Consider the following 27230-nt stretch of genomic DNA (forward strand, 5'->3'; position numbering starts at 1 on the left):
CCACTCTATATGAGCCAGGTTGCATTAACTTTCTGAACTGTTCACCTGGCCCCAAATACAGATATTAAACCTTTGCTACAGTTCTTAGAAACATTTTTCTATCTTCATAAACTTTGTGTTCCTTTTTAATATTTTTATTTTTTCTTGCTCAGCATTTTAATTCAACCCCTAACCACCCACATCTTCGAACACACACACACACACACTTCAAATTCTCCTAACCCTAGTGATTTACATTTCCTTCAGGGTTTGTGTATGCATTTACAGAACGGGATTTCTGGTTTTATTTACTCAGTGTTTATGAGCTTGTAAATTTAGCACAAAAATCAAGATGGAGAAAGATTTGCAGCCAGCCAGTCACAAGAAAGTCTGAATTTAATTATTATAAACTCATCTAGAAACTTTTCTGCTGACTTGACTTCCTCCTACACTTATAGCTTTGACATGAGTTACCTGTGCAGTATCAAAGAATAGCACAGGACTATTTGTGACCATCTCTTTTCCAGTTTTTGCCCCAAAGGAGTTTCCTGTAGCATTACTAGGTATTTATATCATAGCAATATGTATCATTTTATGATGATGATGCAGCTGATTCACATCATCCACAAAAATTGGGACCATCTGAAGGAAGGGGATTTCTGATCAATGCAGTCATATAATGCCTGATCCAACAATCATTTAAGTCAACGGAGACATTCTTATAGACTCCCCCCCTCCCCCATTTATATTATAGTGCCTAGAGACGATAGCCAAGACCTGGGCCCCATTGTGCTAGGCCCTATGCAAAACATAATAAGAGATAGTCCCTATCCTGAAAAACCTACAATTTAAATAGACAAGACAGACAAAGTGGCCAGGGGTATGACAGACCAACATAAGAGATTCCCAGATCACTTTTCAACAGTGAGTCTTGGGCAACATTCCCCTTCTCACCAAATGCAGGCTCTCATGTCCTAGGGTATCGGTGTGGGTGTGCATGGTCTTAGAAATTAGAGACGGAAGTGCCCTATTTGGTCACCCAGTCCTTCCCACACAAGACTGTTTCATACAGAACATTTCCTAGTGCTTTATCTCATCTACTTCTAAAAAGACACAAGAGATGGAATTGCCACAGCTTCCCTCTAAGAACTATCCCACAAACTTTGATGAAGGCTGCTTCTGCATTAGTCTATTTGGTAACTGCGCTGCCAACTTGTAACTCATGGTGGGTCACCGTTGCTTAGATATTTAAATATACTGTACCACCAAGAGTTAAGCTTGCAATAGATTCTCTTTTAGTCATAGACTTTTATATTCAAAAAGTTTTCTTAAAGACTGTTTTCTTATTTCTAAAGGAGTGTCCTGGATTTCATTAGTATCATGATAAATATTTTTCTCCCTTTTCCAAAATTCCATTTAGGTTCACTTAAGAACTGGCCTGAACCGACAGATATTTTGTTTTTCTTTCAAATCCAGACTGCTGCTCGCCCTGTTTGCATCCCAGTAGTGATCTGAACACAAAATAAGTATTGAGCAAAATCACACAAATACAAAAATCATTCTCTTACTACCATCGTGAATCTTATCCATTTATTTCCCTTTCCTTCAGACAAGAAATCATACAAAACCCCAAGACTGACACTGGTGAGCACTATGCCAATGTATGTTTATTGCAGGGAGAACATGATACTGTTTCCAGTCTTCAGGGCTGCAAAATAAGAATCTAATCCAAATGAGATCATGACTCAGTGGTAGTTTTTCCCCATTCACTTCAATAGGCTTTGGATTATAAAACCCATGGACACTGACCCAATGGGAGTCATTCTTTTGAACCTCAGTGGGTTCTGGATCAGACCCTATCTCTCCGATATGGTGAAACAAGAAGGAAATATATTATAGATAACTGTAATAGACAGCCACTATCCAAGAGCAGACTGGTTTCTGAAGTTTTCTCTTATACCAACTAATACAGAGAAATGTTATCTTATTTTTAATCTCATCTTGATAATATTCCTGAAACCAATGCATTTTATAAAGTCTTTTTGGGTAGTGCTGTTGTGTCCTTCCCCAAGACACACACTGAAAAGCACACTATCAGAGGCTCGTTCACCTGCACATGTACCAATGTGCCATCATGTGTCATCATGTGTCATCAATGCCCCTCTGCCAAACTGGACAGTCTCTACGTAAAAGAATAAATGGACACAAATCAGACATCAAGAATTATAATATTTAAAAACCAGTTGGAGAACACTTTAATCTCTTTGGTCATAGAATCATAGAATCATAGAATATAAGGGTTGGAAGGGACCCCAGAAGGTCATCTAGTCCAACCCCTTGCTCGAAGCAGGACCAATTCCCAGTTAAATCATCCCAGCCAGGGCTTTGTCAAGCCTGACCTTAAAAACCTCTAAGGAAGGAGATTCTACCACCTCCCTAGGTAACGCATTCCAGTGTTTCACCACCCTCTTAGTGAAAAAGTTTTTCCTAATATCCAATCTAAACCTCCCCCACTGCAGCTTGAGACCATTACTCCTCGTTCTGTCATCTGATACCATTGAGAACAGTCTAGAGCCATCCTCTTTGGAACCCCCTTTCAGGTAGTTGAAAGCAGCTATCAAATCCCCCCTCATTTTTCTCTTCTGCAGGCTAAACAATCCCAGCTCCCTCAGCCTCTCCTCATAACTCATGTGTTCCAGACCCCTAATAATTTTTGTTGCCCTTCGCTGGACTCTCTCCAATTTATCCACATCCTTCTTGAAGTGTGGGGCCCAAAACTGGACACAGTACTCCAGATGAGGCCTCACCAATGTCGAATAGAGGGGAACGATCACGTCCCTCGATCTGCTCGCTATGCCCCTACTTATACATCCCAAAATGCCATTGGCCTTCTTGGCAACAAGGGCACACTGCTGACTCATATCCCGCTTCTCGTCCACTGTCACCCCTAGGTCCTTTTCCGCAGAACTGCTGCCTAGCCATTCGGTCCCTAGTCTGTAGCTGTGCATTGGGTTCTTCCGTCCTAAGTGCAGGACCCTGCACTTATCCTTATTGAACCTCATCAGATTTCTTTTGGCCCAATCCTCCAATTTGTCTAGGTCCTTCTGTATCCTATCCCTCCCCTCCAGCGTATCTACCACTCCTCCCAGTTTAGTATCATCCGCAAATTTGCTGAGAGTGCAATCCACACCATCCTCCAGATCATTTATGAAGATATTGAACAAAACTGGCCCCAGGACCGACCCTTGGGGCACTCCACTTGATACCGGATGCCAACTAGACATGGAGCCATTGATAACTACCCGTTGAGCCCGACAATCTAGCCAGCTTTCTACCCACCTTGTAGTGCATTCATCCAGCCCATACTTCCTTAACTCGATTACAGACCTAAAAGTGGCAATTCCTCAACAAAAAAACTTCAAAAGCAGACTCCAAGGAGAGACTGCTGAATTGGAATTAATTTGCAAACTGGATACAATTAACTTAGGCTTGAATAAGACTGGGAGTGGATGGGTCATTACACAAAGTAAAACTATTTCCCCATGTTTATTCCCCCCTTACACACACACACACACTCTTCCTCAGACGTTCTTGTCAACTGCTGGAAATGGCCCACCTTGATTATCACTACAAAAGGTTTTTTCCCCCCTGCTCTCCTGCTGATAATAGCTCACCTTACCTGATCACTCTGGTTACAGTGTGTATGACAACACCCATTGTTTCATGTTCTCTGTGTATATAAATCTCCCCACTGTATTTTCCACTGAATATATCCGATGAAGTGAGCTGTAGCTCACGAAAGCTTATGCTCAAATAAATTTGTTAGTCTCTAAGGTGACACAAGTACTCCTTTTCTTTTTACTGAAAAGCAGGAAGATCTTCTAGACTCTGAATAGTCTCATTTGTTCACTTTACTAAAAAATAAATTATAAGAAAAAAACATGAAGTGCCCAAATCAGCTCTTATTTATGATAGCCTCTGCTGGAGTAGAAAAGTCTTTAGGGTAGAAATTTATGGCCATGGGAGGTTATCACGAGCTCACTCTCTCAGAGGGGCTATAGTGAGCCAGGGAGCACCTTGGCAACTGCCACAGTAGGGAGTACCCAACAGAAACAGATCTGTTTTCCCAGTCATAAACCCAAAGGAGGCCAGAAGGAGAAACACCACATGCTCTTCTTGGAGGTGATTTCTCCAGTAGAGCACAGTGTTTTTTGCTGTTACAGGGGGAGGATGTCTGCAACATCATTCACCAACTTGAACAGAACTGGCCCAAAGTTGGGACAGCTTTCCATGCCTCCCTGTTCTCCCCCTCTAACTCAGAGGAGCGGTAACAGTTCTGCCTAAATCCTGTTGGAATGCTCCAAGGAGATAAAATTCCAGGCAGCACTTTAGCATTCGAGTTTGGTTAGATAAAGCAGCTTTCCTACTGCCATTGTCCTAAAGCTGCAACTCTCTACATGTTTCTCAAGGAGGTTTCCTTAGTGCTAACAGCTGAAGATAAATCAGGACTACTTCTAAAGTCACTCCAGACTCCTGGTGACGAACAGGAGGCGGCTCATGCAAAATATATGTTTGCTTACCTTAAGACACCCCACATTCCATGCACACACCTGAGCTAGAGTATTATCTCTGATTGTCCATCCATGTCCCCATGTGGTCCCAATGGCAACAACTGACTACCCTAGTTTCCCTCCTCTAGTCCCCACTAGGAAAGTTGTACTTCGGCTCTACCTCTGGGCCTCCTTGTACCTGTAGCAATGGATTGCCAGAGCCTCACAAACGGATGTGGCCAGCAGTGGCCAAGAGTACACAGAGTTGGGCTGACCTGGTCAGGGTTTGGGTGGAAGCTGGATGGAGTCCCCCAGGAGTTAATTTGTAGTCCTTCAAAACCTAGGGCCAGCACTGGTAGTGGGAAAGTGCATGCCTGGTTACAGGTGCCTGATGAGCTCTTCCATGTTTTATTGTTTGCTTGAAGTTGTGGCTTTTTGCTGTTTCTGGCTGTCACCATGTACAGGGCCATATATAGAAGGCTAGATCCTGGGCCTTGTTCTGTCTGCTTACTGCTCTGGTAGTGCAAGACCTGTGGAAAGTCAGCTTAACTGGGTATTTGGAAATTTCGCTGGGATCATGGAATCTCCAGGTGGCATAGAATGTAGCTGCCTCTACACCAACCCTCTACCAACCCCAGTACAGGGGGGTGCCAGGGCATAGCCTTAACAGTGCTGCTGCAGCTCTGGGTCACCGACAGCTAGAATGGCTTCTTGGGAGCTGTTGCTCCTGGGTGCATATTCTGGCAGCCCTGAGGGCTGTTGTAACTTGCAATGAGGACTGTCAGTCCTAGGATCTGGGGAAAAGGGGCACAAAGGTAGCTTAAAGCCACCATTGCCTCCTACCCTTGGGTTCTGTGCTGATTACAGCTCAGCCAATCCTGAGTTCTGAGCTCAGAAAGGTTATTTTATTTCCTTGATTTACATTGTAAATCAGCATTTTTTTAATTTCAGGTAATCCCAAGCACTTGACAAAGCAAATGAATTGGATACTGGCAGTGCAGTGACTATGCAGGCAAATGCAGTAGCCATCATGAACCCAGTAAGAGCTCACAAAGAGCCTGGGAGAGTAAAACCTATTTGCTTGAGACGATTGCAGGGAAGTTCACTGAGATATTCTCTAGCTTCTTCAGAAGGGCCACTGGGAAGTCACCGGAAAAGTTCACAAGAGAATTTGCTTTAGTAGCTCCTCTGAGGTATCTCTAGTAGTTCATCTCACAATTCCCACCCCACTAGTACACTATACTATTGACATTAGAGATGAGCAGAAATTTTGCTGTGAGACTCAAATCCAGGACATGCTGCTTAAAGTTTTTATCTCACTGTCACCTTTGAATATGCCTGCCTTTGGGAATTTTGAGTCAGACACATAATAGTTGATGTTTGAAAGTATTTTTGTTGTTGTTAGAGGAATAGTCATTGTAGTCCTTTTGTTGAGTTACTCCATTAATAGAATAACACCTGATCAGTCAGACCTGGATCCAGAGTTATTGCCACTTCAAGTTAACTGTGAAATATCTGCACCTCACAGCCCTGCAATTGCTCAATCAAGAGTCACTAGATGTTTTGCATCCCTGGGCAACTACCTAGTGTACATCTGTGGCTGAGCTTGCCCTGCACCTGGTCGCAGAAGGGCTGCCTCTTGCTGAGTAGAATGGTGTTGAGGGATGTTCAGCGGGCAGTGAAGGAAGTAATGAAATCCACCAAGCTTATGATGACTGGATCTGTATTAATAAGAGATGAGCAGACTTGTTTGCAATATTCCCATCCTTCCTTACTTCTTGACCAGCACTTCCATTGACCCCAGAAGGATGCATGTTCTACAGTCCCACAGGGTGTTTGGAAAGTGAATGCAGAACACATGCAATTGGCTGTCAGGCCAGGACCTGAACTTTGCCTGACCAGCATTACAATGGAGTGTGGTCAGGCATAGCTTCTTTTTAGTTCTTGCCATTTTGCCTTCTCAATCCAAAATCCCAAGTTAAAAATTATTTAATACTAACCCATCATGAAGAGAAATGGGGAGAGAAATTGCTAGAGAAGGGATACAAATAAGGGAAAGAAAGAAAAGATCATTTGGAATGAACCAGAAAGACAAGAAAATGCAGCATATTACTAAAGACCAGTTTCTGTAGCCCTTACATGGAATTGCACTAACTCACACAAGTAACTCCATTAAAGACAAGTGCTACACAAAGACCTGTAGAAACTGGCCTTCATGCAGTAAAACCCCCATTTTGGGGGTATGAAGTCTTCATCCCCTATGAAGGAAAACAATAATTGCAAAAACAAAAACAGAAAAATCTAAATCAGTAATTAAAGAAACCAGAAGCAAATAGAATCTGTTGATCTAGCTTTTTATATAAATGCCCACCATCTTAGACTCAGCTCCCAAGAGTTAAAAACACAATTATCTTTTTTTCTGTTCTGTTGGCTAGAGGCAGGCCTAGAAGTTGGTTATTCTTTTTATTAATTAATATTATTTTCAATAAGATCCAAAAATGAAGCTGCCATATTGAAAGTCTGATTTTGTAGGTTAGGACACAGGAAATGCAACTGCCATGGGAATGCATGAGAAAAGCAGGCAACTTTCTATGCTGTTTTAAGAGAAATTCTATTTTAAAAGCTGTTTAAAATGAACTATATAATTCTTTAGTTATCTAAGTAATTACTATTGTTTCAGGTTTCAGTGTAGCAGCCATGTTAGTCTGTATCCTCAAAAAGAAAAGGAGGACTTGTGGCACTTTAGAGACTAACAAATTTATTTGAGCATAAGCTTTCGTGAGCTACAGCTCACCTCATCGGATGCATACAGTGGAAAATACAATGGGGAGATTTTTATATACACAGAGAACGTGAAACAATGGGTGTTACCATTGTGACAGGGTCGGGCTAGATGTCTATAGGAGAGTAATAGAAGGCAGATATATTAGCCCCAGGCTAAGTAGGTCCCTTTTCCCTGGGAAAGGGAACAGGGAAGGTTCCAGAACAATCAGGAACCTTCTGGAGACAATTAAGACAGGCTGATTAGAACACCTGCAGCCAATCAAGAAACTGCTAGAATCAATTAAGGCAGGCTAATCAGGGCACCTGGGTTTTAAAAAGGAGCTCACTTCAGTTTGTGGTGTGCATATGAGGAGCTGAGAGCAAGAGGCACTAGGAGCTGAGAGTGAGAATGTGGACCGTTGGAGGACTGAGGAGTACAAGCATTATCAGACACCAGGAGGAAGGTCCTATGGTGAGGATAAAGAAGGTGTTGGGAGGAGGCCCTGGGGAAGTAGCCCAGGGAGTTGTAGCTGTCACACAGCTGTTCCAGGAGGCACTCTAGACAGCTGCATTCCACAGGGCCCTGGGCTGGAGCCCGGAGTAGAGGGCGGGCCCAGGTTCCCCCCAAACCTCCCAACACCTGGTCAGACACAGGAGGAGTCGACCTGGACTGTGGGTTAGGAAAAACGGCCAAGCTGAGGGCTGCCGTGAAGCTCCAAGGTGAGCAAATCCGCCAATAAGCGCAAGACCCACCAAAGTAGAGCAGGAACTTTGTCACACCACACATACTGTAACGAGAGTGATCAGGTAAGGTGAGCTATTATCAGCAGGAGAGCTGGGGGAGGGGGTGGAACCTTTTGTAGTGCCCCCTACTGTTCCTCACACGTTCTTGTCAACTGCTGGAAATGGCCCACCTTGATTTTACTACAAAAGGTCCTCCCCCCGGCTCTCCTGCTGGTAATAGCTCACCTTTCCTGATCACTCTTGTTACAGTGTGTATGGTAACACCCATTGTTCTCTGTCTATATAAAATCTCCTCACTGTATTTTCCACTGCATGCATCCAATGAAGTGATCTGCAGCTCATGAAAGCTTATGCTCAAATAAATTTGTTAGTCTCTAAAGCGCCACAAGTACTCCTTTTCTTTTTACTATTGTTTCAGATTACCTTTAATCTGTGTACCATGCACCAAAGAAGAGCCCATTTGCTAAAAGCTGTCTTCTAGCCCAGGTGTTCCTTCCCATTCTATCATCTCAGGCCTCATAGGTCACTAAGTATGTTCTGCAATGGAACCCCTGAGATGTGTTATTGCCTGCAAAGAAAATGATCAGAAGTTATGCAGTGTAGAGCAACCTCAGTGTAGAACTGGTTGGAGAGGCAAATCCTTTCCTGTGTGCTAGTGATAACATGGTAGGGTCTATCACTTGGGGAGATTTAAAGGCCTTTCCAATCTGTAGTTTAAATAGAGAGGTATTTCTGGAGATTTTGTGTGTGTGTATATCTATCTAGATAGATAGATATACACACACACACACACACACACACAGAGTATTCACCTGTATCTGTTCCAGGTGAAATGTTTTGAGCAGGAAAGAACACACTGTTCTGAGGCAACTAGAATGCACCTGGAGAAATGTTCATTCACCTGGAAACTATGTCAGTCACTCCTTTTCACCTGAGAGAGTCCCAGACACCTCCCACCATGGAAGAGTATCCTGTGTCATTCATTCCTCCCCTAGTTATAAAGAGAGGGGTACCCTACAGAAATCTTTTGTGTCACACATGAGACAGGCCTGTCAAAAGGTGGCTTGTACAGTAGTGAAGTCATGTTGCCTTAGTAAAATGAAGAGAAGGAAGTCAGTAGAAAGAAACTAAAAGTGAAGGAAAGGAGTGCAGGTTTGCATGCAGAATATATTATTATAGTATTCCTAAGAAGTTGGGGCCATACTGTGCTAGGCACTTTGCAAATACATAGTAAGAGATAATCTCTGTTTAAATAGGGGAAAAAGGAAATATTATCCCCATTTCACAGATAGGAAACTGTGACCCAGAGACATCTAGTCACACAATAAATCTCTAACAGAAAATTGTGGGTGCAATTCCCATGCTATATCCCAGTCCTATGCCTTAACTTCAAGACCATCTTTCATCTCCATCCTTATTGGGTGATCCTGGCCATTAGCAGGCATAAAGCCATCCAAAAAAGAACTTGAAATCTCTCTGCACTGATGAATACATACAGGACTGTACAGTGATGTACTCTATTTTCATTTCTTGCAGCAAGGAGCAGAGAGGGAGGGAGGGAGATAGTACAGATGGATATTGGTGCTCCTGAGGATGTTGCATGCAGGACTTAGTAGGAAGCTCAGCACAAACAAAACAAGGAGGAGGAACCTTCAAACGAACCAGGGAACGGGAACAATGGAAACCAAGAAAACCATATCAACAAAGCCACTGACCCCTAGCAGCTCTGAAAAGCAACTTCATTCTGTCCCTTTGCTCCCTGGAAAGGGCAGGTCCCTAGAAAAAGTTTTTCAAACCTACACCCTTTTACCTTAGCAGTTGCAAGCAGCAGACCTCTGGGCCAGAGAGCAGTGAGTTCAAGCCCCATACCAACGACATTTGGGTTCATATGTACTGCAGCACTGGAGGGCTGTGGTGGACTGTTCCGAGGTGACACATAAGATAGTGTAAGTTAGACCCTCTGTCAAGGTTCCTCCCCCACTCTGAACTCTAGGGTACAGATGTGGGGACCTGCATGAAAAACCTCCTAAGCTTATCTTTACCAGCTTAGGTCAAAACTTCCCCAAGGTACAAAATATTCCACCCTTTGTCCTTGGATTGGCCGCTACCACCACCAAACTAATACTGGTTACTGGGGAAGAGCTGTTTGGACGCGTCTTTCCCCCCCAAATACTTCCCAAAACCTTGCACCACACTTCCTGGACAAGGTTTGGTAAAAAGCCTCACCAATTTGCCTAGGTGACTACAGACCCAGACCCTTGGATCTTAAGAACAATGAACAATCCTCCCAACACTTGCACCCCCCCTTTCCTGGGAAATGTTGGATAAAAAGCCTCACCAATTTGCATAGGTGACCACAGACCCAAACCCTTGGATCTGAGAACAATGAAAAAGCATTCAGTTTTCTTACAAGAAGACTTTTAATAAAATAGAAGTAAATAGAAATAAAGAAATCCCCCCTGTAAAATCAGGATGGTATATACCTTACAGGGTAATTAGATTCAAAAACATAGAGAACCCCTCTAGGCAAAACCTTAAGTTACAAAAAAGATACACAGACAGAAATAGTTGTTCTATTCAGCACAGTTCTTTTCTCAGCCATTTAAAGAAATCATAATCTAACACGTACCTAGCTAGATTACTTACTAAAAGTTCTAAGACTCCATCCCTGGTCTATCCCCGACAAAGACAGAATATAGACAGACACAAAGACCCTTTGTTTCTCTCCCTCCTCCCAGCTTTTGAAAGTATCTTGTCTCCTCATTGGTCATTTTGGTCAGGTTCCAGCGAGGTTACCTTTAGCTTCTTAACCCTTTACAGGTGAGAGGAGCTTTCTCCTGGCCAGGAGGGATTTCAAAGGGGTTTACCCTTCCCTTTATATTTATGACACACCCCCCAAATCTCAGCTAGGGTGAAACACTGGCTGGGATTTCTTCCTGGAGCTCTAGGAAAAACAGAGTTAATAAGACACATGCATCTCTAAATATACTACCAAGTACATAAAGACGAACAATATTTTCTACATCTCAAGGACGATTTTAACCAGTTGATTCTGGGAAACTTTCACGGGAGAGTGCATCAGCCACTTTGTTTGAAGCTCCTGAGATGTGTTGGATGTCGAAATCAAAATCTTGGAGAGCTAAACTCCACCGAAGAAGTTTTTTGTTAGTTTCTTTGATGATGTGAAGCCACTTCAGTGCAGCATGGTCGGTTTGCAGGTGGAAACGCCGTCCCCAAACATATGGGCGTAGCTTTTCCAGAGCGTAGGCAATGGCGTAACATTCTTTTTCAGTGACTGATCAGTTGCTTTCCCTCTCAGACAATTTTTTGCTGAGAAACACTACAGGGTTGAATTCTTGATCAGGTCCTTTCTGCGTTAAAACTGCTCCCACACCACGCTCGGACGCATCTATGGTTACTAGGAACAGTTTGTCAAAGTCTGGGGCCCTTAGTACAGGGTCAGACATGAGTGTTGCTTTAAGCTTGTTAAAGGCCTTCTGACACTTTTCGGTCCACTGAACAGCATTTGGCTGTTTCTTTTTGGTTAGGTGCCAGCGAGGTTACCTTTAGCTTCTTAACCCTTTACAGGTGAGAGGAGCTTTCCCCTGGCCAGGAGGGATTTCAAAGGGGTTTACCCTTCCCTTTATATTTATGACACCCTCCCTTACACCCAGTTATATACAGTCATTCACGCAGATTTCCTCACTCCGCTGGTGGGTAAGGGAGATAGTAGCTGTGCAACACTCTCTGATTCACTGACACAGTTGGTGCACTGGTAGAGTTGCTCTGGATGAAGGACTTCCAGTGCAGGTATGGTAAAACTCATGCTGTGATGCAATATATTATGGTCATTCCAGGACACCTAATGGGGCTGAAGGGGAGTGCCCAGCCTGGAAAAGTTACAGCCTGGAATCTGCATGGTTCCATGCCCTTTGATGTCACCCCTACCACGCAGACTCCCTTGTGCATTGTGCCACCGAAAGCTATTACTGCTCCTTCTGCTCCCTGTATTGCTGGGGAAAGTGTTGCCATTAAAAGTTATTTGAATTTTCAGTGAATTTACTTCTGCTGCGTTTCTCCCTTTTTGTTATTTCCCTTGAATATTCCAGTGAACACGCTCTGTTAGTGTGTGTGCACACACATGCACACATCCCAGCTCATTTCAATTGTGAATGCTCAAAAATTAATCAAAAGTCTATTCTGAATTGCATAACTAGGCAGACAACAGTATGGATTTTGAGTCACAAACTGAAATCTTGCACTCAAATATTCCATTTTAAATTTGCACTATTGTTAGTTAGTTCCATCAGACATCCAATTACGGGACAGAAACAATACCACAGGAATTAGGTAACTAACACAACATCGATTTCAAAAGTTTCCAGTGAAATAAAACACAATGTTTTTGAACAACAAGGATGATTTACCATTGGAACAAACTACCAAGCGAAGTAGCCAATTCTCTATCTCTTGATGGCTTCAGATCAAGACTGGATGCCTTTCAGGAAGATATGCTTTAGCCAAACAGAAGTATTGGGCTCAGTACAAGGGAAGCTGGGTGAAATTCTATGGCTGTGATATACAGGAGGTCAGACTAGAAGATCTAATAGTCCCTTCTGGCCATTAAATCTATGAATTTACCAATAGACAATCTGCAGACCAAGAGCCAGATGCTATTACTCAGACTGAGTAGTACCTTAATCTATGAGATGTCTCACTGAGATCACCAAGCTATTATTTAATGTAAGAAAGAATAGCAGAACCTGGCTCCAGAAATTATTTGCCAAAGAAAGTAGTGAATAATTTCATGTCATGAATAAATTAAGAATTTTAACAATGTACCCACATGCTATTTGTGAACAGAAATAGAGGCAAAATTCATTTCATAAATAGTTTATTATGAAGTACTTACCCATTACTAGATCCACAGATGGGGGAAGCTGATCTCCAGTAATATCAGGTATCAATACACAAAGTTCAAAGCTGGCGAGAGATTTCCTTTACATTGCTGATTTTTTCTCTGATTAGGAAGGACCAGAGTTGTTCCCCCTTCCCTCTCACCGCTCTCTACAAATTCAAATAAATTTGTAGAATGAGAAAACATTAATCCCTCTTTTCTTTCTCCTGCTTTAGGATTTTACTTGTGTTTCAGAAATAGGAAGAGCACAGCTGCCTTTCCAGATGTTTGCTGATCTCCACATGTCTGTGCATCTGCTGCTAGTTTTCTTAATGACATAAAGATGTGCTAGATGGGGAAAGTATAGAAACCAGCCTTGTCCAGTGAGCAAGTTGCAGGGGACTATAGTATCCTTTAACTGAGGAAATCAATTGTCCCTGGAAACAGAGTCTTTCCAAAGCATCATGTATTTCCCAAGAGTGGGAGCAGAAGACTGATGTAAATGTGTTTTATGAACTGGAATTGTACAGCTATTTTGCTGCTTAGAAAAATCTGAAGAGTAAGAACCACCTGCAAGTCCTTAACTCAGAGTGAGGGGTGTGAGGTGAGGCCCATTTGAAAGAAAAATCAGAATAAGAGAGTCCATTCTATCAAATTTTCATCATAACTTCGTTAATGTCTGGCATGAAAGTGATGTTGATGGGATAACAGATGGTGACTGCAAAGATATGTAAAATCTCAAACACATTTCAAAGTGTATGCATGTTATGGCACACCAGTGGAATTTCACCAACATTTTGAGTATTGCCAAAAAATGTAGTAAAAGCTTGAAAATTGAATTTGAAATGTATTATTTATAATACAGAAGCCTCAGCCAAGATCAAGGACCCATGTACCAGATGCTGGGCATGCGAATAGTCAGACAGTCCCCGCCCCAAACACCTTACAACCTAAACACACATGACAGACAAAGGAGGGGAAGAAAAGATAAAATATGTAAGCAGAAGGGGAACTGAAACACAGTGAGATTAAGTCAATAGTTCCCAAAGCTTTTTTTTCTTAGGTGACACTAACAATTGCATTTATCTTTCTTGCAATCCTCCCAAAGTCCAAATTAATGGGGGTTGGCTCAAAATCATCAGCCAGCATCCTTCACCTCCTCTGCCTGCTCCTCATCGCACTGAGGGGGCACTGACCCCACCCTCAACAGTGCCCTCCCATTGCAACCTTAGTTCCCTGCCCAGTACAGAGGGGAGGTTGAAGAGTGAACCTGCCCCCACTCACTTGCAGCAGTGGTTCCTGTCCCAAAGGGCTGGGCCCAGCTCCCTGCTCGGGTCAGCTGGGCTAGATTTGAATGAGTGATGTTGAAACCTGGCACATGGCACTGCAGTGCTAAGTGGTGGCTGGGCCCAACCTGAGCAGTGCTGCGAACCTGTGTGCCAGGTCGCAATGTCTGGAGCTGGGAGTCAGCCCCACAGGACAGAATCTGACATTGCGGGCTGAGTGCTGGGTAGGCTGGCTTTCCAATCCCCCTGACCCCAGGTCCTCCCCTTTGCACTGGGCCTGTGATCCATCTAGAACCCTTCCCATGATACTCTGCTTTGGAAACACTGGACCAAGTGACATGCTTAAGGTCACATAAAAAGTCTGTGGGAGAGCCAGGAACTGAATCCCTCTCTTCTGCGTCTCAGTGGAGTGCCTTAGCCACAAGGCTGTCCTTTCTCCACAATAAATTTCACACTGCTCTGAAGTTGGAATATTCAGATATGTCTGGTTTCATAGCCCAATGAGTGAAAGCTGAAGTATGAAGTAAGACTGGGGTTGCTATTAGGATTTTGAGTGCAGAAAGCCAAGCCAGCTCAAACAAGGTGCATTGCAATCTGCTAAAAACAGCTAGACATTCTGGGATAGATCCTCAGATGAACTAAACTGGCATTGCCCCGCTAAAGTCAGCATTGGTCAAGTTTACGTGAAGACACTGCACTACAAATCTCATCGTGTTTTGCCATATGTGGAGTAAAGCAAGCTCACCCAAAGAGCCCTGGCATCCAAGGGCCATCTCTGGAGCACAGAGAGGAGGAGCTGAGGTTTATGTTCGCTAAGTGTTGTGTTTCTCTCAATTATCCATCTATGGGGCCAATCCTGAAAGCTGCTGAGCACCTACTGCTCCCATGAAACAAATGAAAATTGTAGGGTCTCAACACTTCACTCTGCGGGTGCCATCTCACATTCTCTCAGCCGGAGTGGATTTTGCTGCATTTGTCAATGTGTGTTCAATTCCGTGATAGGCATCCCCCTTCTCCAAGTCACTCCTCCCTTGGAGTTTGTTGCACTGAACTTGTAAAATGGATTTTGGCTTCCAGAAAAATGATCCAAGTAAATATTTTAGGACAAAATGATAATGGCATGATGTCATAAAATTAGGAAGACCAAATTCAGGAGACTGCTCCTTCCCCGTGAAGCAGACTCTGGGGAGTTACGGATTGAATGCAGCCCTGATATCCATCCACCCACCCTCTAAGGGTTATTAGAGCTAGGGAAGTTGTACAATGGCTGAAAAAAGCCTTGAATAAGATAGCCTGGATTTAAAAGAACGTAATCCCTTCCTCTTTAGGGGGAAAAAAAACTTTGATTAATGTTATTTATCCTTTCATTAATGATAACTGCCTAGAGCCTTCCAGCTCAAATGTGCTTCCTTAGAGGATTGTTTTTCCATCATCTCATATGCTCACTGAATTGTTTACATAGGGCTGCCCGTGAACACTGGATTATTACTTAGACTGTAAACCCTTTGGAGCAGGCAGTGTTATTATGTTCTGTGTTTGTACAGCGCCTAGCACAAGGGGGGTCTGGTCCATGACTGGGGCTTCCAGGCACTGCCACAGTGCAAATAAAGAAATAAAATAACAATGGACATTGATTTGTTATTGTTGAGTTGCTCATGAGCACCAGACTAAGCACACTGGTTTAATACTACGTGTCTATATAAGAAGACTGAGCAGTGCATACCAGTTTGTCAGTGAGAGGTTGATCAGATGGTGATTTGTAGTTTTCTGGATTATTTTTATCGTTTGTATTTAGAAAATGATCCCTGAAGTATTTATTAACATCACCACCACGCGCGCACATACCCACACACAAAATGCACTGCATTTTGCAAATAGATTAAAAAAATGCAAACAGCTCTTTCCAACCAATATGAGGTTAGAAGAGCTAACACAACTCTTTTCTAACTCACCGGTAGGGCTGCAAAGGTTCAGTCAGCTGCACTGATTTGCAACAACTTCAGCGGAGAGGCACTTGCTTGTGTGACAGACTCCGTTTTGGCCAACACGCTAATGATCTCTTAGCAACACCCACTTACAGTCTTGCCTTCCTGCATGGAAGATGCAACACCCTATGGCCTAACAAAGACAAGCAGCCTAGTCAACATGCCCGACTAACAACTGACACATTTTCCTATCTAGACCCCTAGTGCCGCATGCCATGATCCTCTCAATTGCCAGCTACTCCCTCCAACTGCATTACGTGGGCTACTGAAGACAGCCTCATTCCACACACATCATACTTTGCTCAGAGTTCTGCAAAACCCAGCCTGGCCCTGTGCAGCTGAGATGGTTCTGAGCTAAGACGGGGCAATGCGTGAGTGAGAGTGAACAAAGATAGATGAGAGAGAGTGAGGGGCAGTTTTTGTGTTAGATCATGCAGAAGTGAGCTTCAAAACACTTCCAGGAAGTAGGTCTCTGTTGTTCACTGATCTTAGTGGGTTTGATGGAGGACAACTGACAGCTCTGCAGTTCACTCATTAAAACCAGGAGCACAGCCACTGAGGCTCCCTTTGACAGGATGCAGCATGCCCTCTGTTCCACATTGGGCTAGCTCTGCTGATTTGTATAGAAGCAGGGCCATGACATTATTACCCATTTCCTGTCCCCTCTGGAGAGTTAACACTAGATTTCCATAGTCCTTTTGCTACCTGAGCACAAGCACCATTTGTACCCAACCGCTCTACTGGGGCACATGGGAGAAGAAAAACCTTGTGCCCTTTTCTCTCTCCTTTCATTTCTGTGCAGACACAACTGAGCCTTAAACTTTCCAGTCCAAGGAGAGACTATACTAACTTAGTCCCCTGTAACTCGTGGTTCTGTTTGTTTAAAAACTTGGTAGAGAGAAAAGAAAACCCTTTAGTGTTTTAATAATTACTGGCTACCAGAACTTTCTGCCAACTTCGCATGCAGGTCTAGCAAAGCAGAAGTTCCTGCAATTATGAGAAATGTACAGTTCCAGTTATGGCATAATGTTCTAAACATTGATATTGCAATTTTAAAAAGTAGTGAAGGAGTACTTGTGGCACCTTAGAGACTAACAAATTTATTTGAGCATAAGCTTTCGATGCATCCGATGAAATGAGCTGTAGCTCACGAAAGCTTACGCTCAAATAAATTTGTTAGTCTTTAAGGTGCCACAAGTCCTCCTTTTCTTTTTGTGGATACTGACTAACACGGCTGCTACTCTGAAAAAGGTAGTGAGTAACTGGAAATGGTGTTTGTCCAGTGCCAAACCATGGACAATAGCAATAAATAGCACAGTTACATGTATTAACATTAATTTTCTATTTTAGCTGGGTGATAGAGACACAAACACTACCCACAGGAATACAATCTACATTTAATACAATATCCACAAGAATACAAGCTGCATTTAATGAAGAAAAATTCAAGGAAACAACTATTTTTCTTCTCTCCCGGGATAAGAATAAACAATGTTGTGCAACATCTACCAGCATGGCCAACACAAGGGAATGAACAGGGGACTTCCAGATGTCACTACATCTTAAGCTAAAGAAGCAGGCTCCCGTGGGAAGGAACAGGGTGCATCTGTAACAGACCAACATCCTCTGTAGATTAGGCTCAAAGGGGAACACCTAACATACTGACCAGTGGGTTACAATTGCCATAACTATAAAGTTGTGTATGCTTTAATCTTTCCCACCCTCCATACTTATCACATTCTTTGTTTCTCCTTCCATCTTCTATTTTTTCCTCCCCTTTTATTTTCATGCATTATCCACTGTCCTCTCACCTGCTCTGTTTTCTTTTTGCCTCTAGCCCCTCCTCTAGTCTTTCTGTGTATCTATTTTCTGCCTTTTCCCCAACTCCCCTTGTCCAGCCTGTCCATTTTATAGATAGGTATGTGGTTCCCCCCCTCTGGCTCATATAAGCACTGCCAGTTTGGAAAGACAATATCCATTTTCAAAACAATGGAGAAACCAGAACACTGGCTCCATGCTATCCTAAAGCCCACAGACTGGATACTCTAACCCATGTCTCACCCATGCATGCAGATTTCCAGGTCAAAGTCAGTGCAGCTTTACAAGTTCATAGCTATGCAAATACTTTGTGTCATCATGTAATCCCAGCAGTCTACTCCCCAAGTATAACGAGGGTGTGGGCAATATATGTTCCACCACAGTGCAGCTTTGGGTATCTGGCCTGGAAATGCATCTTCCTGCCACTTGAACTCCCCAGGGAATCCAACCTGAGTCTCGAGCCTAGCAAACATGCCCTGTGCCTTCAGGAACTTTATTTTTCCTCACCCAGCTTTTTTGGGAGGCAGGGAAGGGAGAGACAGTCCACCTGACTCCTCCAAGCAAAGATGCTTGTGCAATGTTGAGTCACTGTGGCTGGTGAGGAATTCCAAAACAATGAAAGGAAGGAGTGCTGGTCTCGAGGGAGTTGGTAAGCTGCTAATTGGGCTGAGAAATGCCCCAGCATATGCTTTAATGAAAGAAGGAACCTTCTGTGGGAACGAAAGTGAGCAATGGTTTTTATTTTAGTCTACTCTTTTCTTTTTCACAGATTCATCTTCCGGGTCCCAATTCCAATACTCAATTCCCACCATCACTGCCACACTGATGATGAGACAATAGCAACCGGGCTATCATTACAGCACTAACTCTCATTGGAACCTCCGAGGGGATAAAAGCTGCTCCTTCTTAAAGGTTAAGCCACTTAATGGGTTAGTAAGCCCATGTTATGTAACAGACTGACGCTGGTTCAAGGGACCATGTCTCAGATCCAGCAGTTACACAGCAGGCAGAAAGGCAGAATGCCCATGGGGAAGATCTCTCCAAGGAAAAGCTGTTATAGCAATATATAAGTACAAAGTATGATTAGTTATTATTACGTCCAAGTGGTGGGGAGGAGAACTGGATGGAGAAAGGTGGGTGGAAAGTGTGCCTAATGCTCCTGCCTTTCTTTATGACGGGAGGAGGAAATCTGTATGGAAGTTTATCATTTTGGACTTTGGCCTGTGCCAAAGCATGTCTTCAGATAAGACTGGTCTGTATACTCAATGCTGATTGGGAAAACATTCCTTCCTTCATTCTGTGATACCATGGAACAACTCCTCCTTTCCCTGCTACCTTCTGATACCCATATACCCCACACATGTGGCATTCAAAAGTGCTAAAGCCACTGCTGATGAAGACACCTTTAGCAAATTCCCAGCAATTCCTCATGCATGTGCTGGAGGTCTTTGATCATTCTCGCTTATTATGGGACATGGAGTAACAGATAATGGGTTAAATCTTGACTTCATTGAAATCAATGGCAAAAGTCCCATTCACTTCAGTGAGGCTGGGATTGCACTCAGTAAATGGAACTTTAAACAAGAAATTAGACTGATCCACACATTTCAGACCCAGACCAAAACATTCCTAAAGTTTGTGTGTGTAGCTCCAGGGTTTTAGTGCAGGCCTGTCTCTAGCAGCGGTGTCCCATATATGTGTGCAAGGCTGATGGAAATGATCTGATTCATCTGCAACAGGCTTGCATTGAATGCTCGACCAGCCTTTTTTTTTTTTTTTTTAAAGCAGCCTTTACCACCTGTCTGGAACAAAGGCTTCTCTCACTTAAATCTGGCTGCCCACAGCCCCGCTGTTTCGGGAGCCAGCAACATGCTGGGGTGGGGGTTGGTACAGAGCTGCAATGCCGGTTCTACACCACTAGGAGATTTTCTGTGAAAGTAAAACTCTCCAAGGATTAAGTCCACTAGCTTTCCAATACTTTCTGCTGCTGGGGTGGTACAAAGTGGCCTGAATGGGGATCAGGATCTGGCCTGTTTTTAACCTTGTCTGGGCTTGCTCTACTTCTACCTCAGGATCTCTTTAGTCCCTTGCCTGCTCCCTCTGCAATAGTTTCTTTACAAACTCACATTCTCACCCCTGCTGGTGCAAGAAGCTTCTCCTCTGAACCATCTGCCATGTGGGACAGCCTCCCTGAAGATCTTCACCTCATCAACTCTCACTCTGTTTTCAGAGTCCACCTGAAAATACATTCCCCACCCCATTTTTATTTTCTTTTCTTCTCTTTTCTTTTCTGTACTCACTCTATCTCCTTTTGGTCATTCTTTATTTTAAATTTATTTATTCTTTATTTAAATCTTCAAGTCTATTATTTAGGTCTAGTAAGTGTTTGTAGAGACACTGTTTGTATGCCATCAAATTTTAAAAACTTGCTCTTACATAGCACTTTTCATCAGTACATTTCAAAACACTTTTCAAAGGAGAAGAAGAATCATTATTCTCATTTTACAGATGGGAAAACTGAGCCACAGAGAGGTCAGGTGACTTGTCCCAGGTCACCCAGTGGTAGAGCTAGGAGTAGAATCCAGGTCTCCTGAGTCACAGTCCAATGTTCTAGCCACTAGCCCACACTGCTTTCTTTAAACACGGTCATGGTGTTTTGAATTGCATTGTCACTACTAATAAACTAACCTGAAATGAGGAGACTCCAGATACTTGTAACAAGCATAGACCTCTGAGAATTGGTATAAACCCATGAAATTCAGGATAGGTGGGAGCCACTGATATAACTGGCCAGACGTTCTGCTGGAATAACTCCACAGAGTTCAGTGGAGTTACACTAGTGAAAAATTTAGCCCAATAATGTCAAACAAGCAAAATAATATGGGATCCAGGCACTCTTCAAGGCAATCATGGAAGCTAGATAAAAGGAAAGTCTTTTCTTTACTGTGTAAGAAGGAGAAAACTTTACACATGAGCATATAGAATTGGCCAAGTTTCATAATATTTCAAATCCTTCATAGTTTTGTATACATTTTTTATGAATCAGATAACTACTCTATGGAAATCAGAGCAAGTGAAAAGGACACTGCATTTAAAAAGCTCTTGTTCCAAGGCCAACTGGTGTGATTTGTTTTGATTCTTGGGCCAGACCTTTTACGATCATCATCATCATGTTCTATACAAGCCAAAGCCATGACCCAGTACACGTGGGGCTGCTGGGTGTGTATGTCCATTTGTGTGGTAATTACATGTTGTATTCAAGCCAGATTCTCTTTGCTTGCACCATCCAAGTCAGAAGTGATGAGTATTACTGTCAGCAGTGGAATCCTAGAAGCTGCTGCAAAAAGGAGGTGGGCAAAGTTTCATTTGCAATATGGGGCAGGGTGGGAAAGAGGAGAGTAATATAAAAAGTTTTGGTGATTCACCTTGTACCCTTGCCAGGATAGAATACATAGACATGTGGCAGGACCACCATGGACCTGGCATGGGCCTCCGGTCATGGATCAGATGAAGAATTAAACCCTACCTCCAGCGTGAAATGGCTGGCTGGGCATAGACACACTTCCCCCTCCCACTTGGCTCCAGAAAGTGATCAGTTGTCTGCAGCTGTGGCAACACTATAGGCGGCAGAATGTAACTCAAAATGGGAGTGACTTGAACAATGGCCATTCACTCAGGTTCAATACCTATGTTGCCAGAACACTAGATGAAACACTAAGAATTAGGACTGTTCTGGGGAAATCAAGATAGACGGGGATCCTTTCTCCCCAGGGGCAAACACAAGAAATGTATCCAGGGAATAAATACATCCATAGCTTTATGGAATTGTAGATGATCCACTTTTGCAGAGAGTGGGAGGAGAGATTTATAGCAATGTGTATGGACCAAGTGAGAAAACCTTGACTTTCTTCCAACCTTACACTTTCCATTCCTCCTTCCCCAGCCTTCAATGGTGGGTGAAATTACAGACACAATTGCTTCCTCACTGTCCAAGGAAGCTCACCCCTGAGGAATCATATTGAATCTTCACCAACCAGAGGACCACACTACAAACACACCTCATTGGCTGTGTGATGTTTGATTCTGATCAGGAAGCTCTGAAAGCTAATATATAAACTAACTGAATTGAAATGTGTAAACAAATCTGGCTTTAGGGTTTTTACTATAAAACCAAGTAATTCCAAGAATACAGATAATGAGCTAAATTCTGCTCTCAGCTACACTGAAGTCAATGGAGTTAGTCCAGATTTATACTGGTTTATAGACAGGAAAAAAAAACAGAATTTGGCCCATGGTTTCCTTAGTTACTGGAAGCTGCCACTTTGCACATCTATGAAGCTCTAGAGTTCTGGTTCAAGCTCATCTGTAATAATCACACCTCTTATTTGTACCTTATGACGGGGGGGAATCACTCATTATGGATCCAAAATTACATTTGCTGCAAAAGACCTGTTATTATCTTGCTGTTTCTCAGAGTAAATTAGTGAAATCAGAAATGCCAGGCAGTGGAATTGAGGCTATAGAAAACTTCAGATGTGTAAAAGAAATATGCCTCATCTCCATTCAAGCTCCTCACTGGGCTGTTCTGAGTGTCACTTCTGGTCAATCTTTGTCCTGCATTGTAAGGTTCCCCATCTCACACTTGGATTTGGGCAGGTACATGAGGCAGAGTGGGTGTGATATTCTATATGGCGCTACAAAAATGACTGTAGAATAGGGATGAGAAAGAAGAAAGGAAAGGTTTTTGGCAAAGTCCAGACTAGAATGGTGCACACCAACCAGTGATCAAACTCACCAGGAGGGGGAAGTAGAATAAAGCTCCCAACCAAGACCCATTCAGCCCAAGACCCTTTCCTCAGGTCTGGCTTTATTTTCAAACAAATAAAGGTCTGGCTTTATTTTCAAACAAGCACTACAAAACAAGAGCAAATAAATTCAAGATACTGAGTACTAACCTCCTAAGGCTTACCCAGTTTCCACCACAGCTGGGAGGGGAGAGGAGATGATATCTCCCTTTGATAGCCATTCCTGAGTACTATGGAGAGACCCACCCTAAGGCTTCCCTGAGTCTCTCCTCGCTACTTCCCTGTTGCAGGGGAAGAAAGATTTAGATTTGGGTTCCTGCAGGTCATGTGCTCACAAGAGCTTAGAGGCTGTAACAGGTTCATTTGGGTGTGCACATGCACCTAAGGTCCAGTGCTCTGTTACAGTGTGATTCAGATCCTAGGTTCCATTTATAAGATCTCTCAAAGTTCAGAGATTTAACTAAATGTCTCTCATCTTCGCCCATCACTATCTTGGAGCAGAGATGGGCCAAATCCTTGACAGTGGGATTCTGATCCAGGTCCTGTTTTACCCAAACCTCCAACGTTTATCTTTACTGCAAAGGCCAACTATAAACTAACGAGGGACTTTTTGTTTTGTGAGGTAGTGTTTGCTTTAAATAATTTGTGCTACTGGTCAGTTTGCAGATGATATGCAGCTCTAGGTTTTCATCAGATCCAGGTGCTGTGCTGCCTTTGCATACCCAGTGCCAAGCCTAGATCAGGACTTGGATGAGAGTTAGATGGCTGAGGTTTCACCCAGAAAAGACTGAGGTGATGCTTGTGGGTTGAGAGAAGGATTCTGAGTGTATAGTAAGGATGTGTCCTGTCCTCATGTTTGATACAAATTTCCCCATACATTTTCAAGAGATTAATAAATTAGGGTTGCCTTTGGACTCCCAGATGCTCCTACACCCAAACAGAGATTGGTGGCCAAGGGGGTTTTTCCCTCCCCTCTCTACATCTGGTTGCAACTATTTCTCTCACATCAGGATTTTGCTACTGTAATTCATGCCTTTGTCCCTTTGAGACTAGATTGCAAAATGGGCTTCACCATGGGGCACCCTGGAAGACTACTAGAAAGCTACAGGAGATGCTGGAAGGTGCCTGCTTCTCTGTGAAGAGGTATTAACCGCAACTCGCATATTCCATCATTCTGTTCACTTCCAGATGCCATGCAGGTTATTGGCTTTGCTGAATGGTTTGGGTCCTGGCCATCTGAGATAGCTCTCACCCCAACCCCCTGCCCTCATTCATAGTCATGGCCATTGAGTTTAACAGCTGATGGTGTTCAAGCTAGCAGTGTCCAGGTTTACCGATCTCGGACTGAGGACAGGATGTTCTCATTGGAAGGCCCCTGACTGAAACTGGGTTCCCCCACTGCTTTAACAGAGCCCAAGTCTGTTGACCTTTAGGGCAAGATGTAAGGCTCAACACTCTGTTCTCAGGTTTCTGCTAAGGGAGGGGCTGCCATGTTGGTATTTCATGGGGGAGTGTGGGAGAGGGCAGGAATTCCTGGGGCAGCTATGGTAGCAAGAGCACCTGGAAACAGCTCCTGCAGCTGAGAGGGCCAGGTGCCAGTGAACAGTCAGCAGGTCATCCCCATTGAAGCCCCTTGCCTCCAGCTGATACCCCTACACCAGCAGGTGGGAGTTGGATCTCCTACTTCTTTTCTGCAGTGCTCACCAGGAAGTGCCACCCTTACGCTTGCCCCAAAAATCTGCCAGAAAATGGAGTTGAAACTCTCAGCATTACCACTCTCTAAAAGCTACTAGGGGAAGAACAGGGCCCTCTTCTTTTTCCCTCCACATTTTGTTCATGATCCTTGGACTTTAGTAATTACATGAATTCGATAAATTAAAGCAAATGAATCAATAAAAACAAAGAAGGGCATTAAATGTATCTCAGTAATTTCATGACCAATGGATGGACTTCTTTTTGTCCTCTCTACTTCAAAGACATTGGTCCTGACAAGATGCCTAACTTCCCTGCCCCGATACACCCAGAGGTAGGATTTATTTCAAAGAGCAATGCATAATTGTTATTTCCCTTTTACCCCCTTCTTATCAGCGTGACACACAGATGAGCTAATGCCTTGTACAGTGCTGTTCACTGGTATATCTGTAAGCACTTTTTACAAAGGATACCAATATCACTATCCCCGTTTTACTGATGGGGAAACTAAGGCAGAGAGCAGAAGAGACTTACTCAATGCCCTGCAGCCAGTAACAGAGCTGGGACTAGAGCCCATGTCTTCTAAGTCTCAGCCCAGTGCGCTAGCCACTAGGCAACGCTGCCTCATAGAGAAGAGTTAAAGTGTCATCCAACTTCAGTCACTGATGCTCCTTCAAAAATCCAACTCTTGTTATAAAGCACAGACGCAGTTAGAAAGGACTCAAGCCCACAGAAGGAGGAGAGGAGACTGAATAATAAATTGAACTTGTACTTCATTGGTGCCAAAGTTCCTTTGAAAAGTCTGTGGGTTTAGGTTCAGTCCCAAAAAATTCCATTAGGAGGTGTTTCCTTTCCCCATTCCAGACCATGCTACCAAAGCAGTCACAGAACCACAACCAAATTCCAGTGGCGAGAATAAAGAAAAAGAGAAAGTTTTTAAAAAATAATTAGTAAAGATACTGGATGGGGCCACACAGGGTAATTCCTGAATTGGCTGGACATACAAAGCTGTAGCTCACGAAAGCTTATGCTCAAATAAATTTGTTAGTCTCTAAGGTGCCACAAGTCCTCCTTTTCTTTTTACTTTGTAAGTCACTGAAAAAAAGTATAAATATACATAGGTAATTCCATGTAGCTTCATACTGACAGCTTTCTGTATAAGAAACATGCTAGTCCCGCAGTCTCAGAGTTCCTATTATTTAGGTGCCCTGTATCCTGCAGGTATTTTAAGTTTTGACCCATGTAGCTTCTTCTTTTTAAACCCCTAAGACCTGCCCAGGAGAGAAGATAGAATCATGCCCTTTGTGGATGGCAATGCTTTTGGTCTGGATTTCATGTCCAGAAAAAGATGCCTCTAGTTTTATTTTAATAGAAGGGAGAAGAAAGTGAGAAGATTTTTTTTTAAATTAACCTGCTGTGAATGGGAATAAAAAAATCAAGAGCTGGGAGTGACAAAAGAAAAAAAAATAACAGAACCATTCTGTAATTTCAGCTTTCTCCCATCAATGGTTATTTGTTTGTAATATTTAAATCTTACCTCTGTTCCACCTCGGGCTCACAGTGGCATGAGCATTGTAACAGAAAAGCAGCAGTAGCAAAGTCTTCCAATGCATCCTTTACTTTAAAATCTCTCTCTATATCTATATATTAGCTATTTGCTTCCTGGCTTCCTTTTCAGGAGGAGACAGCTGCCTCCCCAACCCAAAGGAAGAACCTGTCTGTTCTCCTGAGTGCAACTGAAGTCAATGTAGCAGCTCTTCCCCTAAACCAACTCTCCTAGGGATCAGTGAACTTGCTTTCATAGGCACACTTTGTTTTTATCCACATCTGGAATGACTCATGGTGCATGTGAGTTTGCTGGCAGCTGAGAGAGTAAATGTCATTACATTTTTGTATTCAAGTTCCATTTGTTAGAAGGACTATTTTTTTAAAGTCAAATAAACAGACAGGAGCAACTTTATGAAAGAACACTATTAAATGGTTGTTCTGTAGGTTTTTTCTCTGCAATGCGCATGGGCATACGCTAAAATGTAGCTCAGCTAAAAGCCAGCTCTGTGGTGATGTGTGCTGCATTCCTTGGATGCATAATACAGGGAGTGAGGCATATTCACTGAAGGAACATTTTGCCACTGTGATTCACAGGCATTGCTCATTTATAGAGAACACTAAAATAAAATACTTAGAGTGTGAGCTCTTTGAAACAGAGACCATCTTTTTGTTCCGTGTCTGTACAGCACCTAATACAAAGGGGTCCTCATCCATGATTGGGGCTCCTAGGCACTCCCACAATACAAATAAATAATAATAAATAAAATAATAATGAAATGCATCAGTCAGGGTGTATTTGGGTGGAAAGTGTCTAAAGGAGTCACCATTCGTGAAGTGAAAAGGTATTTGATAGTTGCCTCCTTGATGATGCTGGTCCAATCCTTGAGGGGCCATTTAGGGATCTGGGGCAAAAATTGGGGATTGGTCCTGCTTTGAGCAGGCGGTTGGACTAGATGACCTCCTGAGGTCCCTTCCAACCCTGATATTCTATACTACAAAATACACTGAATCTGGCATCACTGAAAGATTCTACTCAGGAGAGACCCAGAATGGAAACAAATGGGGGTATACAGGTAAAGAAAAATGAGGTATACTGTCAGAGTTGTAGGATGGTCCATCACCACCCTTCAGGTCAAGACTAAGGTGCACTGAGATCACACAGG

General features: G+C 43.1%; 1 protein-coding gene across 2 annotated transcripts in view; it reads right to left on the bottom strand.

Moving 5' to 3' along the window:
• The window catches only part of FAM180A (family with sequence similarity 180 member A), a 34210-nt gene extending 7920 nt beyond the window's left edge, over positions 1-26290 (bottom strand). The window contains exons 1-2 of one of the 2 annotated variants that reach the window (XM_075122828.1): positions 26057-26290; positions 12949-13103 (exon numbers count right to left, since the gene is read on the bottom strand). In XM_075122828.1, the coding sequence (XP_074978929.1) occupies positions 12949-12952 (4 nt within the window). In that variant the 5' untranslated portion in view covers positions 12953-13103; positions 26057-26290. The remainder of the gene's footprint in view (positions 1-12948; positions 13104-26056) is intronic. The other variant, XM_048830267.2, reaches the window with a different exon arrangement.
• Between the last annotated feature and the right edge of the window lie 940 nt (positions 26291-27230).

This window comes from Caretta caretta, chromosome 1, assembly GCF_965140235.1.
Source record: "Caretta caretta isolate rCarCar2 chromosome 1, rCarCar1.hap1, whole genome shotgun sequence".
NCBI lineage: Eukaryota > Metazoa > Chordata > Testudines > Cheloniidae > Caretta > Caretta caretta.